We start from the raw sequence: 22,683 nt of genomic DNA, 5'->3' as shown, positions 1-22,683 counted from the left end.
TGGAAATATATCGCCGTTCCTTCATCGTCGCTGGGTCAAAATCCTGGAACTCCCTTCGTAACAGCACTGTGGGAGAACCTTCACCACACGGACTGCAGCGGTTCAAGAAGGCGGCTCACCACCCCCTTCTCAAGGGCAATTAGGGATGGGCAATAAATGCCGGCCTCACCAGCAACGCCCACATCCCATGAATGAATAAAAAAAAAGAATATGGGGGTGATTTTAAAATGTTCGCCCGCTTCCTGCAGGTGTACTTTCTCCTGGCCTGTAGTACTGGTGGAACTGGTGGGATTTTTGGCAGGGGATGGGGTGGAGATGTGATCCTGCCAGTCTTTGTGATATCACCATGGAAGGGGTGCAGCACAAGAGACCTCGCAGGAACAGGGTCCCAGTCCAAATTCCAGCCCTCCCCCCTCAGACTCAGGAATTTTGGGGCCATTGTGTTTTGCACGTTTGACATTCAAAGAAATAAAGATTTGCCAGACAGTTTTGTTTGCTGACAGTGTCCCTTTCAGAGGACAGATTGTGAAGTGAGTTTCACAATAAACTGAGGGAAATGAAACTGAAAGTAAAGTGAGCGACAGAATAAGGAGCAGGAACTGAGATGGCCGTCAGCAAACAGATCGTAACCCTGAGTGAGGATTTAACCTGCTCCGTCTGCCTCTCTCTGTTTGTGGAGCCGGTGCGGCTGGACTGTGATCACAACTTCTGTAAATCCTGTATCGAGAAGTGTTGGGACAAGCAGGGGGAGACCGTGTCCTGCCCGGAATGTCGGGTGGTTTTCCCCCGGAGAAACTACGGCAGTAACAGGGTGTTGGCCAATCTCTCCGAGAAAGCTCGGCAGCTGAACCTCAACCCAGACCCAGACCTGAACCTGAACCTGAACCCAGAGCTGATCCCGAACCCAGAGAAAGGTCGGTCTCACTGTGAGGAACATAATGAGAAACTGAAGCTGTTCTGTGAGGAGGATGAGATCCTGATCTGTGCCAGTTGTGTAGATTCTCCCGCACATTCAGACCACAGGTTCCTGCCGGTCCAGAGGGCAGTTCAAAAGTACAAGGTGAGGGGTTTAAGTGAGCGACCCGTCTCCACGAAACGCAATAAGAGTAATATTGGTTAAGTGCCAGCATGAACTGATAGGGAGAGTGTTGGGAAGATTTGGCAGGGCCACGGGGGGAGAGAGTGTCTGTGTGAGAGGGTGGGGAGTTTGATGGGGTACAGTGTCTGTGTGAGAGGGTGGGGAGCTGGATGGGGTACAGTGTCTGTGTGAGAGGGTGGGGAGTTGGATGGGGTACAGTGTCTGTGTGAGAGGGTGGGGAGTTGGATGGGGTCCAGTGTCTGTGTGAAAGGGTGGGGGGTTGGATGGGGTACAGTGTCTGTGTGAGAGGGTGGGGAGTTGGATGGGGTACAGTGTCTGTGTGAGAGGGTGGGGAGTTGGATGGGGTACAGTGTCTGTGTGAGAGGGTGGGGAGTTGGATGGGGTACAGTGTCTGTGTGAGAGGGTGGGGAGTTGGATGGGGTACAGTGTCTGTGTGTGAGAGGGTGGGGAGTTGGATGGGGTACAGTGTCTGTGTGAGAGGATGGGGAGTTGGATGGGGTACAGTGTCTGTGTGAGAGGGTGGGGAGTTGGATGGGGTACAGTGTCTGTGTGTGAGGGTGGGGAGTTGGATGGGGTACAGTGTCTGTGTGAGAGGGTGGGGAGTTGGATGGGGGACAGTGTCTGTGTGTGAGAGGGTGGGGAGTTGGATGGGGTCCAGTGTCTGTGTGAAAGGACGGGGAGTTGGATGGGGTACAGTGTGTGTGTGAGAGGGTGGGGAGTTGGATGGGGTACAGTGTCTGTGTGTGAGAGGGTGGGGAGTTGGATGGGGTACAGTGTCTGTGTGTGAGAGGGTGGGGAGTTGGATGGGGTATAGTGTCTGTGTGAGAGGGTGGGGAGTTGGATGGGGTACAGTGTGTGTGTGTGAGAGGGTGGGGAGTTGGATGGGGTACAGTGTCTGTGTGTGAGAGGGTGGGGAGTTGGATGGGGTACAGTGTCTGTGTGAGAGGGTGGGGAGTTGGATGGGGTACAGTGTGTGTGTGAGAGGGTGGGGAGTTGGATGGGGTACAGTGTCTGTGTGAGAGGGTGGGGAGTTGGATGGGGTACAGTGTCTGTGTGAGAGGGTGGGGAGTTGGATGGGGTACAGTGTCTGTGTGAGAGGGTGGGGAGTTGGATGGGGTACAGTGTCTGTGTGAAAGGGTGGGGAGTTGGATGGGGTACAGTGTCTGTGTGAGAGGGTGGGGAGTTGGATGGGGTACAGTGTCTGTGTGAGAGGGTGGGGAGTTGGATGGGGTACAGTGTCTGTGTGTGAGAGGGTGGGGAGTTGGATGGGGTACAGTGTCTGTGTGAGAGGATGGGGAGTTGGATGGGGTACAGTGTGTGTGTGAGAGGGTGGGGAGTTGGATGGGGTACAGTGTCTGTGTGTGAGGGTGGGGAGTTGGATGGGGTACAGTGTCTGTGTGAGAGGGTGGGGAGTTGGATGGGGTACAGTATCTGTGTGAGAGGGTGGGGAGTTGGATGGGGTACAGTGTGTGTGTGTGAGAGGGTGGGGAGTTGGATGGGGTACAGTGTCTGTGTGAGAGGGTGGGGAGTTGGATGGGGTACAGTGTGTGTGTGTGAGAGGGTGGGGAGTTGGATGGGGTACAGTGTCTGTGTGTGAGAGGGTGGGGAGTTGGATGGGGTACAGTGTCTGTGTGAGAGGGTGGGGAGTTGGATGGGGTACAGTGTGTGTGTGAGAGGGTGGGGAGTTGGATGGGGTACAGTGTCTGTGTGTGAGAGGGTGGGGAGTTGGATGGGGTACAGTGTCTGTGTGAGAGGGTGGGGAGTTGGATGGGGTACAGTGTGTGTGTGTGAGAGGGTGGGGAGTTGGATGGGGTACAGTGTCTGTGTGAGAGGGTGGGGAGTTGGATGGGGTACAGTGTCTGTGTGAGAGGGTGGGGAGTTGGATGGGGTACAGTATCTGTGTGAGAGGGTGGGGAGTTGGATGGGGTCCAGTGTCTGTGTGAGAGGGTGGGGAGTTGGATGGGGTACAGTGTCTGTGTGAGAGGGTGGGGAGTTGGATGGGGTACAGTGTCTGTGTGAGAGGGTGGGGAGTTGGATGGGGTACAGTGTCTGTGTGAGAGGGTGGGGAGTTGGATGGGGTACAGTGTCTGTGTGAGGGTGGGGAGTTGGATGGGGTACAGTATCTGTGTGAGAGGGTGGGGAGTTGGATGGGGTCCAGTGTCTGTGTGAGAGGGTGGGGAGTTGGATGGGGTACAGTGTGTGTGTGAGAGGGTGGGGAGTTGGATGGGGTACAGTGTCTGTGTGAGGGGGTGGGGAGTTGGATGGGGTACAGTGTCTGTGTGAGAGGGTGGGGAGTTGGATGGGGTACAGTGTCTGTGTGTGAGGGTGGGGAGTTGGATGGGGTACAGTGTCTGTGTGAGAGGGTGGGGAGTTGGATGGGGTACAGTGTCTGTGTGAGAGGGTGGGGAGTTGGATGGGGGACAGTGTCTGTGTGTGAGAGGGTGGGGAGTTGGATGGGGTACAGTGTCTGTGTGAAAGGGTGGGGAGTTGGATGGGGTACAGTGTCTGTGTGTGAGAGGGTGGGGAGTTGGATGGGGTACAGTGTCTGTGTGAGAGGGTGGGGAGTTGGATGGGGTACAGTGTCTGTGTGAAAGGGTGGGGAGTTGGATGGGGTACAGTGTCTGTGTGTGAGAGGGTGGGGAGTTGGATGGGGTACAGTGTCTGTGTGAGAGGGTGGGGAGTTGGATGGGGTACAGTGTCTGTGTGAGAGGGTGGGGAGTTGGATAGGGTACAGTGTCTGTGTGAGAGGGTGGGGAGTTGGATGGGGTACAGTGTCTGTGTGAGAGGGTGGGGAGTTGGATGGGGTACAGTGTCTGTGTGAAAGGGTGGGGAGTTGGATGGGGTACAGTGTCTGTGTGAGAGGGTGGGGAGTTGGATGGGGTACAGTGTCTGTGTGAGAGGGTGGGGAGTTGGATGGGGTACAGTGTCTGTGTGTGAGAGGGTGGGGAGTTGGATGGGGTACAGTGTCTGTGTGAGAGGATGGGGAGTTGGATGGGGTACAGTGTCTGTGTGAGAGGGTGGGGAGTTGGATGGGGTACAGTGTCTGTGTGTGAGGGTGGGGAGTTGGATGGGGTACAGTGTCTGTGTGAGAGGGTGGGGAGTTGGATGGGGTACAGTATCTGTGTGAGAGGGTGGGGAGTTGGATGGGGTACAGTGTCTGTGTGAGAGGGTGGGGAGTTGGATGGGGTACAGTGTGTGTGTGTGAGAGGGTGGGGAGTTGGATGGGGTACAGTGTCTGTGTGTGAGAGGGTGGGGAGTTGGATGGGGTACAGTGTCTGTGTGAGAGGGTGGGGAGTTGGATGGGGTACAGTGTGTGTGTGAGAGGGTGGGGAGTTGGATGGGGTACAGTGTCTGTGTGTGAGAGGGTGGGGAGTTGGATGGGGTACAGTGTCTGTGTGAGAGGGTGGGGAGTTGGATGGGGTACAGTGTGTGTGTGTGAGAGGGTGGGGAGTTGGATGGGGTACAGTGTCTGTGTGAGAGGGTGGGGAGTTGGATGGGGTACAGTGTGTGTGTGAGAGGGTGGGGAGTTGGATGGGGTACAGTGTCTGTGTGAGAGGGTGGGGAGTTGGATGGGGTACAGTGTCTGTGTGAGAGGGTGGGGAGTTGGATGGGGTACAGTGTCTGTGTGAGAGGGTGGGGAGTTGGATGGGGTACAGTGTCTGTGTGAGAGGGTGGGGAGTTGGATGGGGTACAGTGTCTGTGTGAGGGTGGGGAGTTGGATGGGGTACAGTATCTGTGTGAGAGGGTGGGGAGTTGGATGGGGTCCAGTGTCTGTGTGAGAGGGTGGGGAGTTGGATGGGGTACAGTGTGTGTGTGAGAGGGTGGGGAGTTGGATGGGGTACAGTGTCTGTGTGAGGGGGTGGGGAGTTGGATGGGGTACAGTGTCTGTGTGAGAGGGTGGGGAGTTGGATGGGGTACAGTGTCTGTGTGTGAGGGTGGGGAGTTGGATGGGGTACAGTGTCTGTGTGAGAGGGTGGGGAGTTGGATGGGGTACAGTGTCTGTGTGAGAGGGTGGGGAGTTGGATGGGGGACAGTGTCTGTGTGTGAGAGGGTGGGGAGTTGGATGGGGTACAGTGTCTGTGTGAAAGGGTGGGGAGTTGGATGGGGTACAGTGTCTGTGTGTGAGAGGGTGGGGAGTTGGATGGGGTACAGTGTCTGTGTGAGAGGGTGGGGAGTTGGATGGGGTACAGTGTCTGTGTGAAAGGGTGGGGAGTTGGATGGGGTACAGTGTCTGTGTGTGAGAGGGTGGGGAGTTGGATGGGGTACAGTGTCTGTGTGAGAGGGTGGGGAGTTGGATGGGGTACAGTGTCTGTGTGAGAGGGTGGGGAGTTGGATAGGGTACAGTGTCTGTGTGAGAGGGTGGGGAGTTGGATGGGGTACAGTGTCTGTGTGAGAGGGTGGGGAGTTGGATGGGGTACAGTGTCTGTGTGTGAGAGGGTGGGGAGTTGGATGGGGTACAGTGTCTGTGTGAGGGGGTGGGGAGTTGGATGGGGTACAGTGTCTGTGTGAGAGGGTGGGGAGTTGGATGGGGTACAGTGTGTGTGTGAGAGGGTGGGGAGTTGGATGGGGTACAGTGTCTGTGTGAGAGGGTGGGGAGTTGGATGGGGTACAGTGTCTGTGTGAAAGGACGGGGAGTTGGATGGGGTACAGTGTCTGTGTGAGAGGGTGGGGAGTTGGATGGGGTACAGTGTCTGTGTGAGAGGGTGGGGAGTTGGATGGGGTACAGTGTCTGTGTGTGAGAGGGTGGGGAGTTGGATGGGGTACAGTGTCTGTGTGAGAGGGTGGGGAGTTGGATGGGGTACAGTGTCTGTGTGAGAGGGTGGGGAGTTGGATGGGGTACAGTGTCTGTGTGAGAGGGTGGGGAGTTGGATGGGGTACAGTGTCTGTGTGAGAGGGTGGGGAGTGGGATGGGGTACAGTGTCTGTGTGAGAGGGTGGGGAGTTGGATGGGGTACAGTGTCTGTGTGAGAGGGTGGGGAGTTGGATGGGGTACAGTGTCTGTGTGAGAGGGTGGGGAGTTGGATGGGGTATATTGTCTCTGTTCTGGGTCTGGAGAGGGTAAAACTCCCTCGGTGAACTAAGACAGGGGGTTGGATGTTGGAGAATTACTGTTCAGGTAACTTTCGGTCTGGTTGGTCTGTTGAAAATACAAATGTCATTGTAGGAACTTGGTTTGTCCCAGTGTTGTTTGCGCTGATTTTTTAACATATAATATTTCTGCAATGTTAGATTCAGTTTATAAGGGACGAACTCCCAAGGTTGCACACACAATGATTTTGTTTACAATGAGCCAGTAGCCTTGAATTATTCTCAACCACAGTGACTTAAAATGTGAATGAACAATGGGAGGGTCAATGTGTACAATGTCAAACATGACGAGCCATTGTGTGAAGATCAGTCTGTGCAATACCTGAGGATCCAGGTATCCTCCCATTCCATTGTCCCAGCAGGGGGCTTAGCTGAAACCGACACATAAACGCTCTGCTGTTGCCTCATCAGTGGGTAGGTGTTCCACGGCAGGGGTCATAACATTGATTGACAGTTCAGTGGGAGGAATTCTCCATCTCATAGACTTACGGCAGGTGACAAATAAGTCTCTCTCTCTCTCTCTCTCCCAGACAGGGAGAGTGAGCTGTGTTCTCACATCAGCAGTGAGAAGCTGTCCACAAATTCAAAGTCTGGACCAGCTCATTTGGAAAGCTTAGCGAGAGAAGGTTTGATGAGTGTTGTATCTTTATTGTATTTAATAACTGGGGAGTGAGGGATCTGATTGTTTTCAGTGTGAAAGCCGTATAGACTTGCATGGAATTACATACAATATGCAGCAGAGAAACAGGCCATTCGGCCCAACAGGTCCATGCCGGCATTTATGCTCCACACAAGCCTCTTCCCACCCCTCTTCTAACTTTATCAGCACATCCTTGTGTCCCTTTCACCTCATGTGATTATCTCGCTTCCCCTTAAACGTCTCTGTACTATTCGCCTCAACTACTCCTTGTGGTAGTGAGTTCCACATTCTAGCTACTCTCTGGGGAAAGAAGCTTGTTCTGAATTCCTTATCAGATTAATTACTGACTATCTTATATTTATGGCCCCTAGTTCTGGTCTCCCCCACAAGTGGAAACATTTTCTCTCCGTCTACCCTATCAAACCCTTTCATATATTTAATATAACATAAACCAGTTGTTGGTTTGAAGCTGTGCCTGGTTTGATTGGGTACTTTTCACTCTGCCTCTTGTAAAGAAAGGGGTACACACTAGTAACACATGTAATATTCCCTGAACGTCCGACCCCACTGTTTTGGAATACAATGGCTGACATTGAAATGGATTATGATGAGATCTGATTCCATTTTTAGGACCAGCTGAAATTGTCCTTGGATTCCATGGAGGATGAAAAGAAAAGTAAAAGTGAATTAAAACGGTGGCAGGAGGAGAAGATTTCAGAACTGAATGTAAGTCCTACTTACGTCACCTTTAAACACTGCGGCCCTTTAACAACCTGCAGCTTAAATAATCTCTCTCACCATCTTAGGAGCTCACAGGATCCCTGGAGCAAGACATCGCTGCACAATTTGCCAAAATTCATCAATATCTTGAAGACAAAGAGAAACATTTAATGGAAGAGCTGAGGAGGCAAAAGGAGGAAGATCTGCGCCCAATGGAGAAGAACTTGAAAAGAATTGAGGAGGAACTGAGATCACTTGAGGAGAACATATTGAACCTTTGTGCAGACATCGAGCAGCAAGACAGTATCTCTTTTCTCAAGGTGATCCTTTTATAAACCAATCCCCAACCTGTTGGTGTAAGTGTAAACAGCACATTATAATAGGGCTCAAACCACATCACAACATTGTACAACGTGCAGTATAACTGAGGACAAACAGGTATCAGTCCAGTTTGAGCTCTGACTGTGGAGGAGACTGTCTGAACCTGTCAGGTATAACAGTATCTTCCTGTATAACTGGAACCAGATGACAATGTCCAAAAAAGGACTGTTACAGAAGAAATGGGCTGCATCTAGACCAAGGAGGGGTAAAGAGACTTGTGAGGAACATTGAGGCAGCAATCGGAAATCATTCAAAGTAGATAGGTGGAGGGAGGAAAGCAGATTCAGCCGAGACAAGTCGTAGAGCAGAAGGTCGTTGGCAGCGGGTCGAGACACAGAAGGGTATAAATTCGCCAAAGACGGTCGTGCAAAACAGGCGATAACGAATCGACAGCCTGTTTTACATTGCACCCAATTTTCATTTGCAGTCAATGGGCTGACTCGTACATACAGGTCAGAGAAAGTTGTGATCACACTGTGCAGTTACTCTGATCAGACCCCACTTTGAATAGAGGGATAGAATTCAAAAGCAGAGAGGTTATGTTAGACCTGTATCAAACCTTGGTTAGATCACAATTAGACTACTGTGAACAGTTGTGGTCTCCATAAACAAGATATAGAGGGACTGGAGAAGGTACAAAAAAGAATCACAAGGACGATAACAGAACTGAGAGATTATAACTATCAGGAAACATTGAACAGGCTGGGCTCATTTTTTTTATTTGTTCATGGGATGTGGGTGTCGCTGGCGAGGCCAGCATTTATTGCCCATCCCTAATTGCCCTTGAGAAGGTGGTGGTGAGCCGCCTTATTGAACCGCTGCAGTCCGTGTGGTGAAGGTTCTCCCACAGTGCTGTTAGGAAGGGAGTTTCAGGATTTTGACCCAGCGACGATGAAGGAACGGCGATATATTTCCAAGTCGGGATGGTGTGTGACTTGGAGGGGAACGCGCAGGTGGTGTTGTTCCCATGTGCCTGCTGCCCTTGTCCTTCTCGGTGGTAGAGGTCACGGGTTTGGGAGGTGCTGTCGAGTTGCTGCAGTGCATCCTGTGGATGGTACACACTGCAGCCACTGTGCGCTGGTGGTGAAGGGACTGAATGTTTAGGGTGGTGAGTCACTGGCCGCAGAATACCCAGCCTCTGACCTGCTCTTGTAGCCACAGTATTTATGTGGCTGGTCCAGTTAAGTTTCTGGTCAATGGTGACCCCCAGGATGTTGATGGTGGGGGATTCGGCGAAAAGAGAAGGCTGAGAACTTAAAAATTATGAAATTGTTTAATAGGGTAGACATAGAGAATATGTATCCACTTGTGGGGGTGTCCAAAACTACGGGCCATAAGTGTAATATAGTCACTATTTCAGGAGAAACTTATCTCCCCAGAGAGTGGTTAGAATGTGGAACTCGCGACCACATGGAGTGGTTGAGGTGAGTCGCACAGATACAATCAAGGGGAAGCTGGATAAACACATGAGGGAGAAAGGAGTAGAAGGATATGTTGATAGGGTTAGATGAAGAGGGGTGGGAGGAGGCTTGTGTGGAGCATAAACACTGGCATGGAGCAGTTGGGCCGAATGGCCTGTTTCTGTGGTGTAGATTCTATGTAATTCGATATAATACTGTGCCTAGGTCTGGTCACCGAGAAGTAAGGCAGGGCAGAGGAGAGCAGTGAGGCCTGGTATCAAGGGTCTCAGTTATTGGGACAGACTGGAGAGACTTGAACACTTCACTCTGGAAAGGAGTGGTGTAATTTTGACACTGGGCGACAGTGTAAAAGGACCGATATCAGCTCAGTCACCTATTAAACATCTCTCCAGATTTGAAGTCAATAGAAATAAAAATGGGGAGAGGTGTTTAACGAGAGACCGAACCAATATCGTCCGTGCTACATTATCGCCCAAAGTCTAAATAATCCCCGAGGTGTCCGAGAGGTGATTATATCGCGGTATAAGGGATAGTAAACAGTATGGAAATGGTAAATCAAAATCATACTTTAATTGTTGGAGTCGGCCAAGGGGACACAGGGTCAAACGTGTAAATGTAATTTCGGGACTGATATCAGGAAGTTCCTCTCACACAACAGTAATGAGCAAATGGGCAGCGTTAGGACAGGAACCAATTAGATGATGCAATGTAGGGGGGCACCTTTAGTCGTTCGAGATGGAGGAATTGATGGGCCAAATGGCTTCCCTCACCTGTAAATATCCGATGAACTCACCATCTGAATATCTCCCACAGGTTACTGAGGATTCTTCATTCAGGTTTTGAGAGTTTAGGCCCTATAGTTTGCTTCACTTTGCTTCTGTCCTGAGAACAGATTCATGTTGGGGTCCAGTCCCATGGGTACGAGCCCTGGGAACAGAGACATGTTGGGGTACAGTCCCATGGGTACTAGCCCTGGGAACAGAGACATGTTGGGGTACAGTCCCATGGGTACTAGCCCTGGGAACAGAGACATGTTGGGGTACAGTCCCATGGGTACTAGCCCTGTGAACAGATTCATGTTGGGGTACAGTCCCATGGGTACGAGCCCTGGGAACAGAGACATGTTGGGGTACAGTCTCATGGGTACTAGCCCTGGGAACAGCGATCGGCTGGGGTATATTTCTGTGGCTGCTGCACATCTATTGCACAAACAGTGAGCAACAGGAGGCTATTTAACTGTGTGGGCATCACAATGAGCCTATTCCTGTTCTGGTCTGATGTCTCCACAGCTGCATGTTTCCCCAGAGCTGCCTGGAAGTGTCCAGGAGCTGGTACATAGGCTGTTGTCTCCCTATCGAAGGGATACTGAGGTTAGGTGTAACACCACTGTCCCCAGCTCAGGGCCGCACAGACCAGAGACAAGCTCTGAGTTACTGGGAAAATATAGACCAGAAATAAAAGGAAAGGCTCAGTGAACCTTCAAAGTCTTCAGCAGCAGAGGAGACCCTGTCCAGTGTATTCCAGGGGGTAACGGACACGGTGTCACATCACTGGAGCCCGTCAGTGAAAACTCCCCAGATCACATCACATTTCACTAAAACCACTGATTATACATCGGGAAGGAAAGAAAATAGTGGTGTTGGTGGCAGTGTTGATGAAGGGGAATATTGCAGTGCTGGAGAGAGAGGATGTCCCTGTGGGGCCAAGGACAGACTCTATTTGGTTAGATAGAGTTAAGAAACAATAGAGGTGCCAGTGCACTACTGGGTGTATTCGATCGGCCACCAAATAGTAGGATGGGTATAGAGGAGCAAATTTGCAGGGAAATTACAGAGAGGTTCAAGAACTGTAGAGTCGTGATAATAGGGGACTTCAACTATCCCAATATAGACTGGGATTGTAATAGTGTAAAGGGCAAAGAGGGGGAGGAATTTCTGAAGTGTGTTCAGGAGAACTTTCTTGCTCAGTATGTTTCCGGCCCAAAGAGGAAGGAGGCATTGCTGGATCTGGTTCTGGAGAATGAGGTGGGTCAAGTGGAGCAAGTGTGAGTGGGGGAACATTTAGGGAACAGTGATCACAATATTATAAGGTTTAGATTCGTTATGGAAAAGGACAAGGAGCAAACTGGAGTAAAAATACTTAATTGGAGGAGGGCCAATTTCAGTGGGTTGAGAACGGATCTGGTCTGGGTAAATTGGAATCAAAGATTGTCAGGCAAAACTGTAATCGAACAATGGGTGGCCTTTAAAGAGGAGATGGTTCGGGTACAGTCGAGGTACATTCCCACGAGGGGGAAAGTTAGGGCAACTAAAGTCAGAGCTCCCTGGATGACGAAAGAGATAGAGAGTAAGATGAAGCAGAAAAGGGGTGTCTGACAGATGTCAGGTTGATAATACAAGTGAGAACCAGGCTGAATATAGAAAGTACAGAGGAGAAGTCAAAAGGAAATAAGAGGGGCAAAGAGAGAGTATGAGAATAGACTGACGGCCAACATAAAAGGGAATCCAAAAGTTTCCTCTAGGCATATATTGGGAAATGGGTGGAAAAAGGAGTGGTGGGGCCAATTCGGGACCAAAAAGGAGAGCTACACATGGAGGCAGAGGGCATGGCTGAGGTACTAAATGAATACTTGCATCTGTCTTTACCAAGGAAGAAGATGCTGCCAAAGTCACAGTAAAAGAGGAAGTAGTTGAGATACTGGATGGGCTATAAATTGAGAGAGGACACATGAGAAAGTACTTAAAGTCGATGAGTTACCCGGTCCGGATGGGATGCATCCTGGGTTGCTGAGGGAAGTAAGGGTGGAAATTGCGGAGGTACTGGCCAAAATCTTCCAAACATCCGGAGATATGGGGATGGTGCCAGAGGACTGGAGAATTGCAAATGTTACACCCTTGTTCAAAAAAGGGTGTAAGGATAAACCCGACAACTACAGGCCAGTCAGTTTAACCTTGGTGGTGGGGAAGCTTTTAGAAACCATAATCTGGGACAAAATTAATAGTTACTTGGACAAGTGTGGATTAATAAAGGAAAGCCAGTACGGATTTGTTAAAGGCAAATCGTGTTTAACTAACTTGATTGAGTTTTTTAATGAGGTAACAGAGAAGGTTGGTGTATATATGGACTTTCAAAAGGCGTTTGATAAAGTGCCACATAATAGGCTTGTCAGCAAAATTGAAGCCCATGGAATAAAAGGGGCAGTAACAGCATGGATAGGAAATTGTAAAGTGACGGGAAACAGAGAGTAGTGGTGACCGGTTATTTTTCGGACTGGATGAAGGTGTGCAGTGGTGTTCCCCAGGGGTCAGTACAAGGACCATTGCTTTTTTTGATATATACTTAGACTTGGGTGTACAGGGCACAATTTCAAAATTTGCAGATGACATAAAACTTGGAAGTGTAATAAACAGTGAGGAGGATAGTGATCGACTTCAAGAGAACATTGACAGGCTGGTGGAATGGGCGGACACATGTCAGATGAAATTTAACACAGAGAAGTGTGAAGTGATACATTTTGGCAGGAAGAACGAGGAGAGGCAATATGAACTAAATGGTACAATTCTAAAGGGGGTGCAGGAACAGAGAGACCTGGGGTTATATGTGCCCAAATCTTTGAAGGTGGCAGGACAGGTTGAGAAAGCGGTGAAAAAAGCATGCAGGATCCTGGGCTTTATAAATAGAGGCAGAGAGTACAAAAGTAAGGAGGTCATGTTGAACCTTTACAAAACACTGCTTCAGCCACAACTGGAGTATTGTGTCCAATTCTGGGAACCGCACTTTCGGAAGGATGTGAGGCCTTAGAGAGGGAACAGAAAAGATTTACGACAATGGTTCCAGGGATGAGGGACCTGGATCGACTGGAGAAGTTGGGATTGTTCTCCTGAGAGCAGAGAAGGTTGAGAGGAGATTTGATGGAGGTGTTCAAAATCATGAAGGATTTTGATAAAGTAAATAAAGAGAAACTGTTCCCATTGGTGGAAGGGCCAAGAACCAGAGGACACAGATTTCGTGATTGGCAAATGAACTAAAGGCGACATGAGGAAAAATGTTTTTACACAGCGAATAGTTATGATTTGGAATGCGCTGCCTGAAAGGTTGGTGGAAGCAGATTCAATCGTGGGCTTTCGAAAAGGAATTGGATAAATACTTGAAGGGGAAAAAAGTTGCAGGGCTATGGGGAAAGAGTGGGGGGAATGGGACTAACTGGATTGTTCTTACAAAGAGCCGGCACGGGCTCGATGGGCCGAATGGCTTCCTTCTGTGCTGTAACGATTCTATGATTAAAATGTACGATCCAAATAATACGGTATATTTATTAAAATGTACAATCTAAAGAGTACGGTATATTTATTAAAATGTTTCTGATTCTCTGTCCTGCAGGAACTGAAAAGATTGGGAGAAAGGTGAGTACCCAATCCAAACCCAGACTCGGTCTTACACTGTGATCACAGATTGTATCCAGCAGTGAGTGAGTGAATCAATCCCATTCAAACAGGTACCTGGACAAAGGGGAGGGAGGAGAAGGTGCAGAGAGAGGGGAAGATCAAGAGAGATCGTCAGAGGAAGGTGAAGATGAAGAGAGATCATCAGAGGAAGGTGAAGATGAAGAGATACTGGTATCTGCAAGTTTGAAATACACTGTGTTTCGAGGCCCTTTACTCTACGCAGTGTGGAAGGAAATGAAACAGATCATCTCTCCAGGTATGAAACGACTCCACAGGTTTGGGTGAACTTTCTGTAGAGTTTCCTGCTCTCTTCTCCCTCTCCTGAATGTACTGACTGTTGTTGTGTACCGATCACTGGGGCAGCAGTCTCTGGTACCTCACTCAAGGGGCCGTTCTTTTTGTGTGACCTCAGATTGAGCGATTCAAGTAGAGACAGAATCAGAACATTTTCTCATTTGAATCCAGACACTCGCACTTTCCAGTAGGGTTCACTGGACAGTGATCAGACTGAGACCCCCCTGACCCAGGGTTCACTGGACAGTGATCAGACTGAGACCCCCCTGACCCAGGGTTCACTGGACAGTGATCAGACTGAGACCCCCCTGACCCAGGGTTCACTGGACAGTGATCAGACTGAGACCCCCCCTGACCCAGGGTTCAGCGGACAGTGATCAGACTGAGACCCCTCTGACCCAGGGTTCACTGGACAGTGATCAGACTGAGACCCCCCTGACCCAGGGTTCACTGGACAGTGGTCAGACTAAGACCCCTCTGACCCAGGGTTCACTGGACAGTGATCAGACTGAGACCCCTCTGACGCAGGGTTCACTGGACAGTGGTCAGACTGAGACCCCTCTGACCCAGGGTTCACTGGACAGTGATCAGACTGAGACCCCCCTGACCCAGGGTTCACTGGACAGTGGTCAGACTGAGACCCCTCTGACCCAGGGTTCACTGGACAGTGATCAGACTGAGACCCCTCTGACCCAGGGTTCACTGGACAGTGATCAGACTGAGACCCCCCTGACCCAGGGTTCACTGGACAGTGGTCAGACTGAGACCCCTCTGACCCAGGGTTCACTGGACAGTGGTCAGACTGAGACCCCTCTGACCCAGGGTTCACTGGACAGTGATCAGACTGAGACCCCCCTGACCCAGGGTTCACTGGACAGTGGTCAGACTGAGACCCCTCTGACCCAGGGTTCACTGGACAGTGATCAGACTGAGACCCCCCTGACCCAGGGTTCACTGGACGGTGATCAGACTGAGACCCCCCTGACCCAGGGTTCACTGGACAGTGATCAGACTGAGACCCCTCTGACCCAGGGTCCACTGGACAGTGATCAGACTGAGACCCCCCTGACCCAGGGTTCACTGGACAGTGGTCAGACTGAGACCCCTCTGACCCAGGGTTCACTGGACAGTGATCAGACTGAGACCCCCCTGACCCAGGGTTCACTGGACAGTGATCAGACTGAGACCCCTCTGACCCAGGTTTCACTGGACAGTGATCAGACTGAGACCCCCCTGACCCAGGGTTCACTGGACAGTGATCAGACTGAGACCCCCCTGACCCAGGGTTCACTGGACAGTGATCAGACTGAGACCACTGGCTGACTGATTTCCTCTGCCTGGTCTGTAATATCTGTTCACTGTGCACACTGGAGTCCAGGAATATATCGAACTGTACACTGTACCCAGTCTGTAATATCTGTTCACTGAACACACTGGAGTCCAGGAATATATCGAACTGTGCACTGTACCCAGTCTGTAATATCTGTTCACTGAACACACTGGAGTCCAGGAATATATCGAACTGTACACTGTACCCAGTCTGCACTATTTACTGATACAGAAATTATAGACTGGGGGCCGAGCCCAGTTTTCCAGATATCAGATATTAACCTGTGTCCGTCCACCTTCCTCTGTCTAAAATATTTAACATGATGTCATTTTTATTTCCCCAGTCCCAGCCTCACTGACCCTGGACCCAAACACAGCTAATCGTTGGCTCATCCTGTCTGAGGACTGGACCAGTGTGAGACTCGGTGACGGAGAATTACAGCTTCCTGATAATCCGGAGAGATTCAATTTGTGTCCTTCTGTCCTGGGATCACAGGGATTCACATCAGGGAAACATTACTGTGAGGTGGAGGTCGGGGACAAGACTCAGTGGGCCGTGGGTGTGGCCAGAGAGTCAGTTAACAGGAAGGGAACGATATCACTGGGGCCAAAAAGTGGATACTGGACTGTGTGGCTGGATAATGGGAATGAATATGAAGCTCTTGAAAGCCCATTTGTCCCACTGACCCTGAGTGTGAAACTCAGGACCATCGGAGTTTACCTGGACTATGAGGGAGGACAGGTGTCATTTTACAATGCTGATGATATGTCCAATCTCTACACTTTCACTCACACATTCACTGAGAAACTCTTTCCTTATTTCTATCCGGGATTGCACGATGAGGGTAAAAATACTGCTCCCCTCAAACTGCGTCATTTCAAACTGTAGCTTCCTAAACTGATGAGTCAGAGTACAGAGAGAATGGGGGCAATATTAAACCCCCACGATGGGCGGGGGAGGGCCGGGGTGGGGGGGTTAAAAATGTCAGATTGCAAAACGCGACCCGAACCCGCTGCATACACGCCGGCCGCCATTTTTACAGCGGCGGGTTGCGTGGTGAGTCTGTGTCCCGCTCTCGAGAGGTGAGACATCTCATTATTACCGGTACGACCCCCTCCTCCACTTCAAACCCACGATCCCTCCTCCCTCCCGATCCCTTCCCCCCAATCCCTCCCTCCCGATCCCACCCCCTTTCAACCTGCGATCTCTCCGTCTCTCCCTCCCGATTGCCAGTCCAACTTTCCCTTCCTTCAACCCCTGATCTTTCCCGATTGCCGGGCTCTGTCCCCAGTTGTCCTCGGATGTGGCCTTCTACCGCAGGCTTTCCCACGGATAAGAGACTGGAATTCCAGAGAGGCTGTCAGACTCTCATTGTATATTGGGAGTAATGTATCACAATATGTGGAAGCTGTACTGTAATCACACAAAGACTTTCACAACAAATAAAGAGTTTCAAAAGGAACAGAAAAGGTGCAGAGTGAACCCATCACAGGAGCAGGGGCTGAACTGGTCGGTCAAGGTCCTGATGTACTGTATTTAGACAGAGGCAGCCTGGCATCATTGATGTGTTTCCATTCCCAGTAAATTAATTCCCACTTATGAATATTGATTACAGAAAAAAGTGCAGAAGAGGTAAAGGGAAAATAACAGTGCATCAAAAGCACTGCAGGGGGCAAAACTCCTTTGAGGAACCAATCCCTCGAAGGATGGCAATGCCCAGTTTACATGGTCGAGCAGCCACTGGGAAATCTCCGAACGTGGCACATTCCCATCCCTTGAGAAACATTCAGGACTTTCGAGACTCTCACCCGTTTCTCAGGAGGACAAAGTGGCATCGAATGGAAGTCATGGTTAAAGATGTCGCTCAGCCAGAATCCGGTGTGGACCGGGTGTGAAAGGGCAGGGGTCCAAAAAAGGAGTTTTGCCCCCTGCAGTGCTTTTGATGCACTGTTATTTTCCCTTTACCTCTTCTGCACTTTTTTCTGTGATCAATATTCAGAAGTGGGGATTAATCGGGATGATTCCCTTTCGGTCTGTGGTGTTCTGCCCCGAGGGCAGCTCCTAACTCAAGTCTCACACAGGAGGCTCTTGAACTGCTCACGAGGCAAGAGAAGCTGAGAAGGTTTCCATTTGCCTTCCTCATGGTTCTTATCTGCGGAGAACCTTCTCCCAGGTGGGCAGCAACCAAGATTACAGAGCCCACAGGAAACAGACACATCTCTCAGGATAGGGTTACAGTGAGCTGACTGACACATCTCTCAGGATAGAGTTACAGGGAACTGACTGGCACATCTCTCAGGATAGAGTTACAGGGAACTGACTGACACATCTCTCAGGATAGAGTTACAGGGAACTGACTGACACATCTCTCAGGATAGGGTTACAGGGAACTGACTGGCACATCTCTCAGGATAAGGTTACAGGGAACTGACTGACACATCTCTCAGGATAGAGTTACAGGGAACTGACTGACACATCTCTCAGGATAGGGTTACAGGGAACTGACTGACACATCTCTCAGGATGGAGTTACAGGGAACTGACTGACACATCTCTCAGGATAGAGTTACAGGGAACTAACTGACACATCTCTCAGGATAGGGTTACAGGGAACTGACTGACACATCTCTCAGGATAGAGTTACAGGGAACTGACTGACACATCTCTCAGGATAGAGTTACAGGGAACTGACTGACACATCTCTCAGGATAGAGTTACAGGGAACTGACTGACACATCTCTCAGTCAATGGTGAAGATAATTGGACAGGATGTATATCTGCAGCTGATTCACTATTGCCCAATTGTTCACTACTGCCCCCAAGGCCAATTTCACCCCCCCTCCCCCACCCCGGACTCAATGACCTGACCCCCAGTCAGAGACTCTCACTGGGAATTTCCTCAGGGCTGCTCCTGAACGTCTGTCGTAACTTCCGTACAATTTCCACTGATCTTACGCTCAAGTTACGTCAACCAATCGGGTGAATCCTCCAGGAAATCCGACCTCCGACCTGAAACGACTTTGAACCGGAGCAGAGACATTGGTCACACTGATAACATGACACAGTGTTACAGAGTCACCTACAGACTTCACAGGGTTAGTATGGACACATTTAGCAGGGCAGAAGTCCATAGGAACTGTTTACATTGGAGGTTTCAATGGGAGGACGAGACAGGTAGAGTGATTTAATAATACACTGGCAGATATCCCGTGGTATTGTACACGGTGAGTCACGGCCAAATGTAATCTTCAGGTGAAGCAGGGTTAGAGGGTGGAGGATAATGAGATCTGGGTGAGCAGTTGTAATTCAGAGCCTCTTTAAAATCAGAGACTCGGTCGGTATTTTTGTGAATGACTTTGATTTGATATTATTACTTGGCGTTAAAGAGGAAAACAAGGGGGACTTGGGAAGCAGAGAAGTCGAGTTATTTGGAGTTCGGAGTTTCTTTGTATTGCAGGCTGAGACACTATAGCACCCCCACTGGTGGGAGGGTGAAATTACAGCGTGACTGTTTACATAGGCAGGTTCAATATCATGGAAAACATTGACACAAATGTGTGACAAAAGTGTGACAATAGGAAGTAAGGCTTCCTTGACCCACCCTTGAACCTTCTGTCCTTGCAAATTACCGCCCCATCTCCAACCTCCCTTTCCTCTCCAAAGTCCTTGAACGTGTTGTCGTCTCCCAAATCCAAGCCCACGTTTCCCGCAACTCTATGTTTGAATCCCTCCAATCAGGTTTCCGTCCCTGACACAGTACTGAAATGGCCCTTATCAAAGTCACAAATGACATCCTCTGTGACTGTGACCATGGTAAACTATCCCTCCTCATCCTTCTTAAACTGCTGCATCCTTTGACATGGTTGACCACACCATCCTCCTCCAATGCCTCTCCTTCGTCGTCCAGTTGGATGGGATTGCCCTCATCTGGTTCCATTCTTATCTATTCAACCTGCAATGGTTTCCTTTCCCACTCCCGCATCATTACTTCTGGAGTCCCCCAAGGATCTATCCTGGGACCCCGCCCATCTCTCATCTACATGCTGCACCTCGGCGACATCATCCGAAAACACATCATCAGATTCCACATGTACACTGAGGACACCCAGCTCGACCTCCCCATCACCTCTCAACTCCTCCACTGCCTCTGATTTGTCACGCTGCTTGTCTGACATCCAGTATTGGATGAGCAGAAATTTCCTCAAATTAAATATTGGGAAAACAGAAGTCATTGTCTTCGGTCTCCGCCACAAACTCCGTTCCCTAGACCCCCGACTCCATCCCTCTCCCTGGCCACTGTCTGAGGCTGAACCAGACCGTTCGCAACCTTGGCGTCCTATTTGACCCTGAGATGAGCTTCTCACCACATATCCGCTCCATCACCAAGACCGCCTACTTTTAGCTCCGTAACATCGCCCGTCTCCGTCCCTGCCTCAGCCCATCTGCTGCTGAAACCCTCATTTATGCCTTTGTTACCTCCAGACTTGACTATTCCAATGCTCTCCTGGAGGACCTCCCACCTTCCACCCTCAATATACTTGAGCTCATCCAGAACTCTGCTGCCCGTTCACCCGTCATCCCACATAAGGAGATGACAGCACAGGTGACCAAAACCTCAAAGAGGTCGGTTTTAAGGAGCTCCTTGAAGGAGGAGAGAGAGGTAGAATGGTGGAGAGGTTTAGGGAGGGAATTCCAGAGCTTAGGGCCTAGGCAGTTGAAGGCACGGGCGCCAATGGTGGAGCGATTAAAATCGGGGATGCGCAAGAGGCAACAATTGGAGGAGTGTAGAGTTCTCGGTGGGTTGTCGGGCTGGAGGAGGTGATAGGGAGGGGTGAGGCCATGGAGGGATTTGAACACAAGGTTGAAAATTTTAAAACCGAAACTAACCCCTCTTTTTGCTTCTCTCTCCTGATTCTCCTTCTATCTTTCTTCCCTTTCCTTTTGGATGGGAGGTGGTTGGTGGCGTCGTGCGGTGACTGAAAGAGCCAGCAACATCTGCCCATTGCATTTGAGGTGGGGCCGACAGGGAAAATATGGCCCTCAGCTGTTCCCTTCCCATCTCCACCCCAATCACTTGTGTGTCCCTCCCCCCACCATCACATCCTTCACCCTTTATCTTCCCACCACCCCTCCCCTTCCAACCACCCCCACTCCCATAACTAACCCCACCTCTTCCCCTTTGAACTATCCACTCAACCTCTGCCTCCTGTGCCCCCTCCCTTCACTGACACTCACCTCACCCTTAACCCTCCACCCACTCCCCTCCATCCTTATTTGCTCCCCCAAAACCAGTTGGAGAGAGAGCTCAGGCACCCCCCCCCCACTCTTCCTGTTTCCCTCCTCCCCTTCCCTCCCTTCCAAGCTGTTTCCCTCAAACAGACTTTGTTTGCTTTCAAAATTCAATAAATCTAATTAGAATGAGGAAAGACTCACCTGTCTTCCTCTCTCTCTCTCACAGGTGTAAATAAATAGCATTTACCTTTTCTAACAACCAGCACAACAAAGGTAAGATAATCTATAGGTTTTAAAATTCAATTGGTGCATTATTTTATTATGCGGTCGGGTCCAGGCTGGTGTTTATGCTCCACACGAGCCTCCTCCCTCCTCACTTCCTCTACCCTCTCAGGATATCCCTCGATTACTTTCTCCCTCAAAGCTTCTGAAATCATCCTGTCGATTTCTGTAAATAATTTGAACAATAAAGCTGCTAGAATCTAAAGGAAAACATCCCATCACCACTGTTTATAGTATCACAGCACAGGAGGAGGCTGCAAGAAAGACGCTTTCTGGACCAAATCATAGTCACGTATCCCATCCTGCAAAGCTTTAGGCGCTTGTCTGAAAAGCGAGGCTGTGGGCAGACCTTGCCTCTGTGAGACTACAAAGGGAGCCAACACTCCACAGGAAATGATATGCCTGACATCAGGCAAAGTGATTGGGAATATTGCAAAGTCAAGAAAACTGTGAACTGACGCATTGAAGACCAAATTGTCAGGAACAGATAACAAAACATTCCAAGGCACAATCAAAGACCCAGGACCTGGGCACAGATTAAATACACAGAAAGATAAGGGGATGGCCCACCCCCATAAGATAGAATGGACAACAGTTAACACCATGGGATGGATATCTGAAAGATGTCTGGAACAATGGGCACCCTGGGGTGGGGGGGAAGAGACGTTCGAGACAGATGACATCACGGGATAACGTCGTTAAGCCACCAGAAGCAACTATGCTTCGGAAAGATGTATAAACTGGGACACTGGCCCACTACAGTTAGCAGCAGCTTCTGGGGCAACGAAGGCCAACACACCCTACGACACCAGGCCTGATCAGCTTGAAACTTCCAAGGGACAGGTTGTACCGTCCTTGTTTATTTGATATAACTGTATTAGAACGTTGTTCTTGTGTCGAAGCTTGCATCTTCGGTCACACTCGGGCCCGAATCATGGTGGAAATTATTATTAAGAAGGATTAACAACCCTTGGTAGCATTAATAATAACATATTTCCAACATTTCTGGCGTCCCTGGTTGGAACCGAATCACTGGGTCCCTGTCTAGAACCAGATCTCTGGGTCCCTGTCTCGAACCAGATAGCTGGGTCCCTGTCTGGAACTGGATCACTGGGTCCCTGTCTAGAACCAGATCGCTGGGACCCTGTCTAGAACTGGATCGCTGGGTCCCTGTCCAGAACTGGATCGTTGGGTCCCTGTCTAGAACTGGATCGTTGGGTCCCTGTCTAGAACTGGATCGCTGGGTCCCTGTCTGGAACTGGATCGCTGGGTCCCTGTCTAGAACTGGATCGCTGGGTCCCTGTCTGGAACTGGATCGCTGGGTCCCTGTCTAGAACTGGATCGCTGGGTCCCTGTCTAGAACTGGATCGCTGGGTCCCTGTCTAGAACTGGATCGTTGGGTCCCTGTCTAGAACTGGATCGCTGGGTCCCTGTCTGGAACTGGATCGCTGGGTCCCTGTCTAGAACTGGATCGCTGGGTCCCTGTCTAGAACTGGATCGTTGGGTCCCTGTCTAGAACTGTATCGTTGGGTCCCTGTCCAGAACTGGATCGTTGGGTCCTCTTTCGAATGTGGAGGGAGGAAAAACTCACATTGAAATCAGGACGGAGCCTCATTATAATATTCTAATTAAGTCTAACTAGGGGAAATCACTTTAATTACAGTCTTGAAATGAAATCCAATTATAACAACAACTTGCATTGATATAATGCCTTTAACATCACAAGGTGCTTCACACGAGCAATTATCAAACA

The 22,683-nt window shown here is 50.0% G+C and overlaps 1 protein-coding gene across 2 annotated transcripts; it reads left to right on the top strand.

Annotated features, from left to right (window-relative positions):
• The first annotated feature begins 503 nt into the window (after window positions 1–503).
• LOC137311563 (zinc-binding protein A33-like) lies at window positions 504–16,964 on the top strand. Of its 2 annotated transcripts, XM_067978693.1 has the most exons (6): window positions 583–1,060; window positions 7,457–7,552; window positions 7,633–7,866; window positions 13,729–13,751; window positions 13,844–14,049; window positions 15,761–16,961. In XM_067978693.1, exons 1-6 carry the CDS (start codon window positions 605–607, stop codon window positions 16,303–16,305), a joined length of 1,560 nt encoding a protein of 519 aa, XP_067834794.1. In that variant the 5' UTR covers window positions 583–604; the 3' UTR covers window positions 16,306–16,961. The 2 variants fall into 2 exon arrangements, with proteins under 2 accessions (XP_067834795.1, XP_067834794.1); XM_067978694.1 differs by lacking the exon at window positions 7,457–7,552 and having other exon boundaries at window positions 504–1,060; window positions 15,761–16,964.
• Window positions 16,965–22,683: the final 5,719 nt, after the last annotated feature.

This window comes from Heptranchias perlo, unplaced genomic scaffold (genome assembly GCF_035084215.1).
Source record: "Heptranchias perlo isolate sHepPer1 unplaced genomic scaffold, sHepPer1.hap1 HAP1_SCAFFOLD_358, whole genome shotgun sequence".
In the NCBI taxonomy this organism is placed as follows: Eukaryota; Metazoa; Chordata; class Chondrichthyes; order Hexanchiformes; family Hexanchidae; genus Heptranchias; species Heptranchias perlo.
Note: the sequence above shows the minus strand (reverse complement) of the source record. Positions and strands in the feature narration are given on the sequence as shown.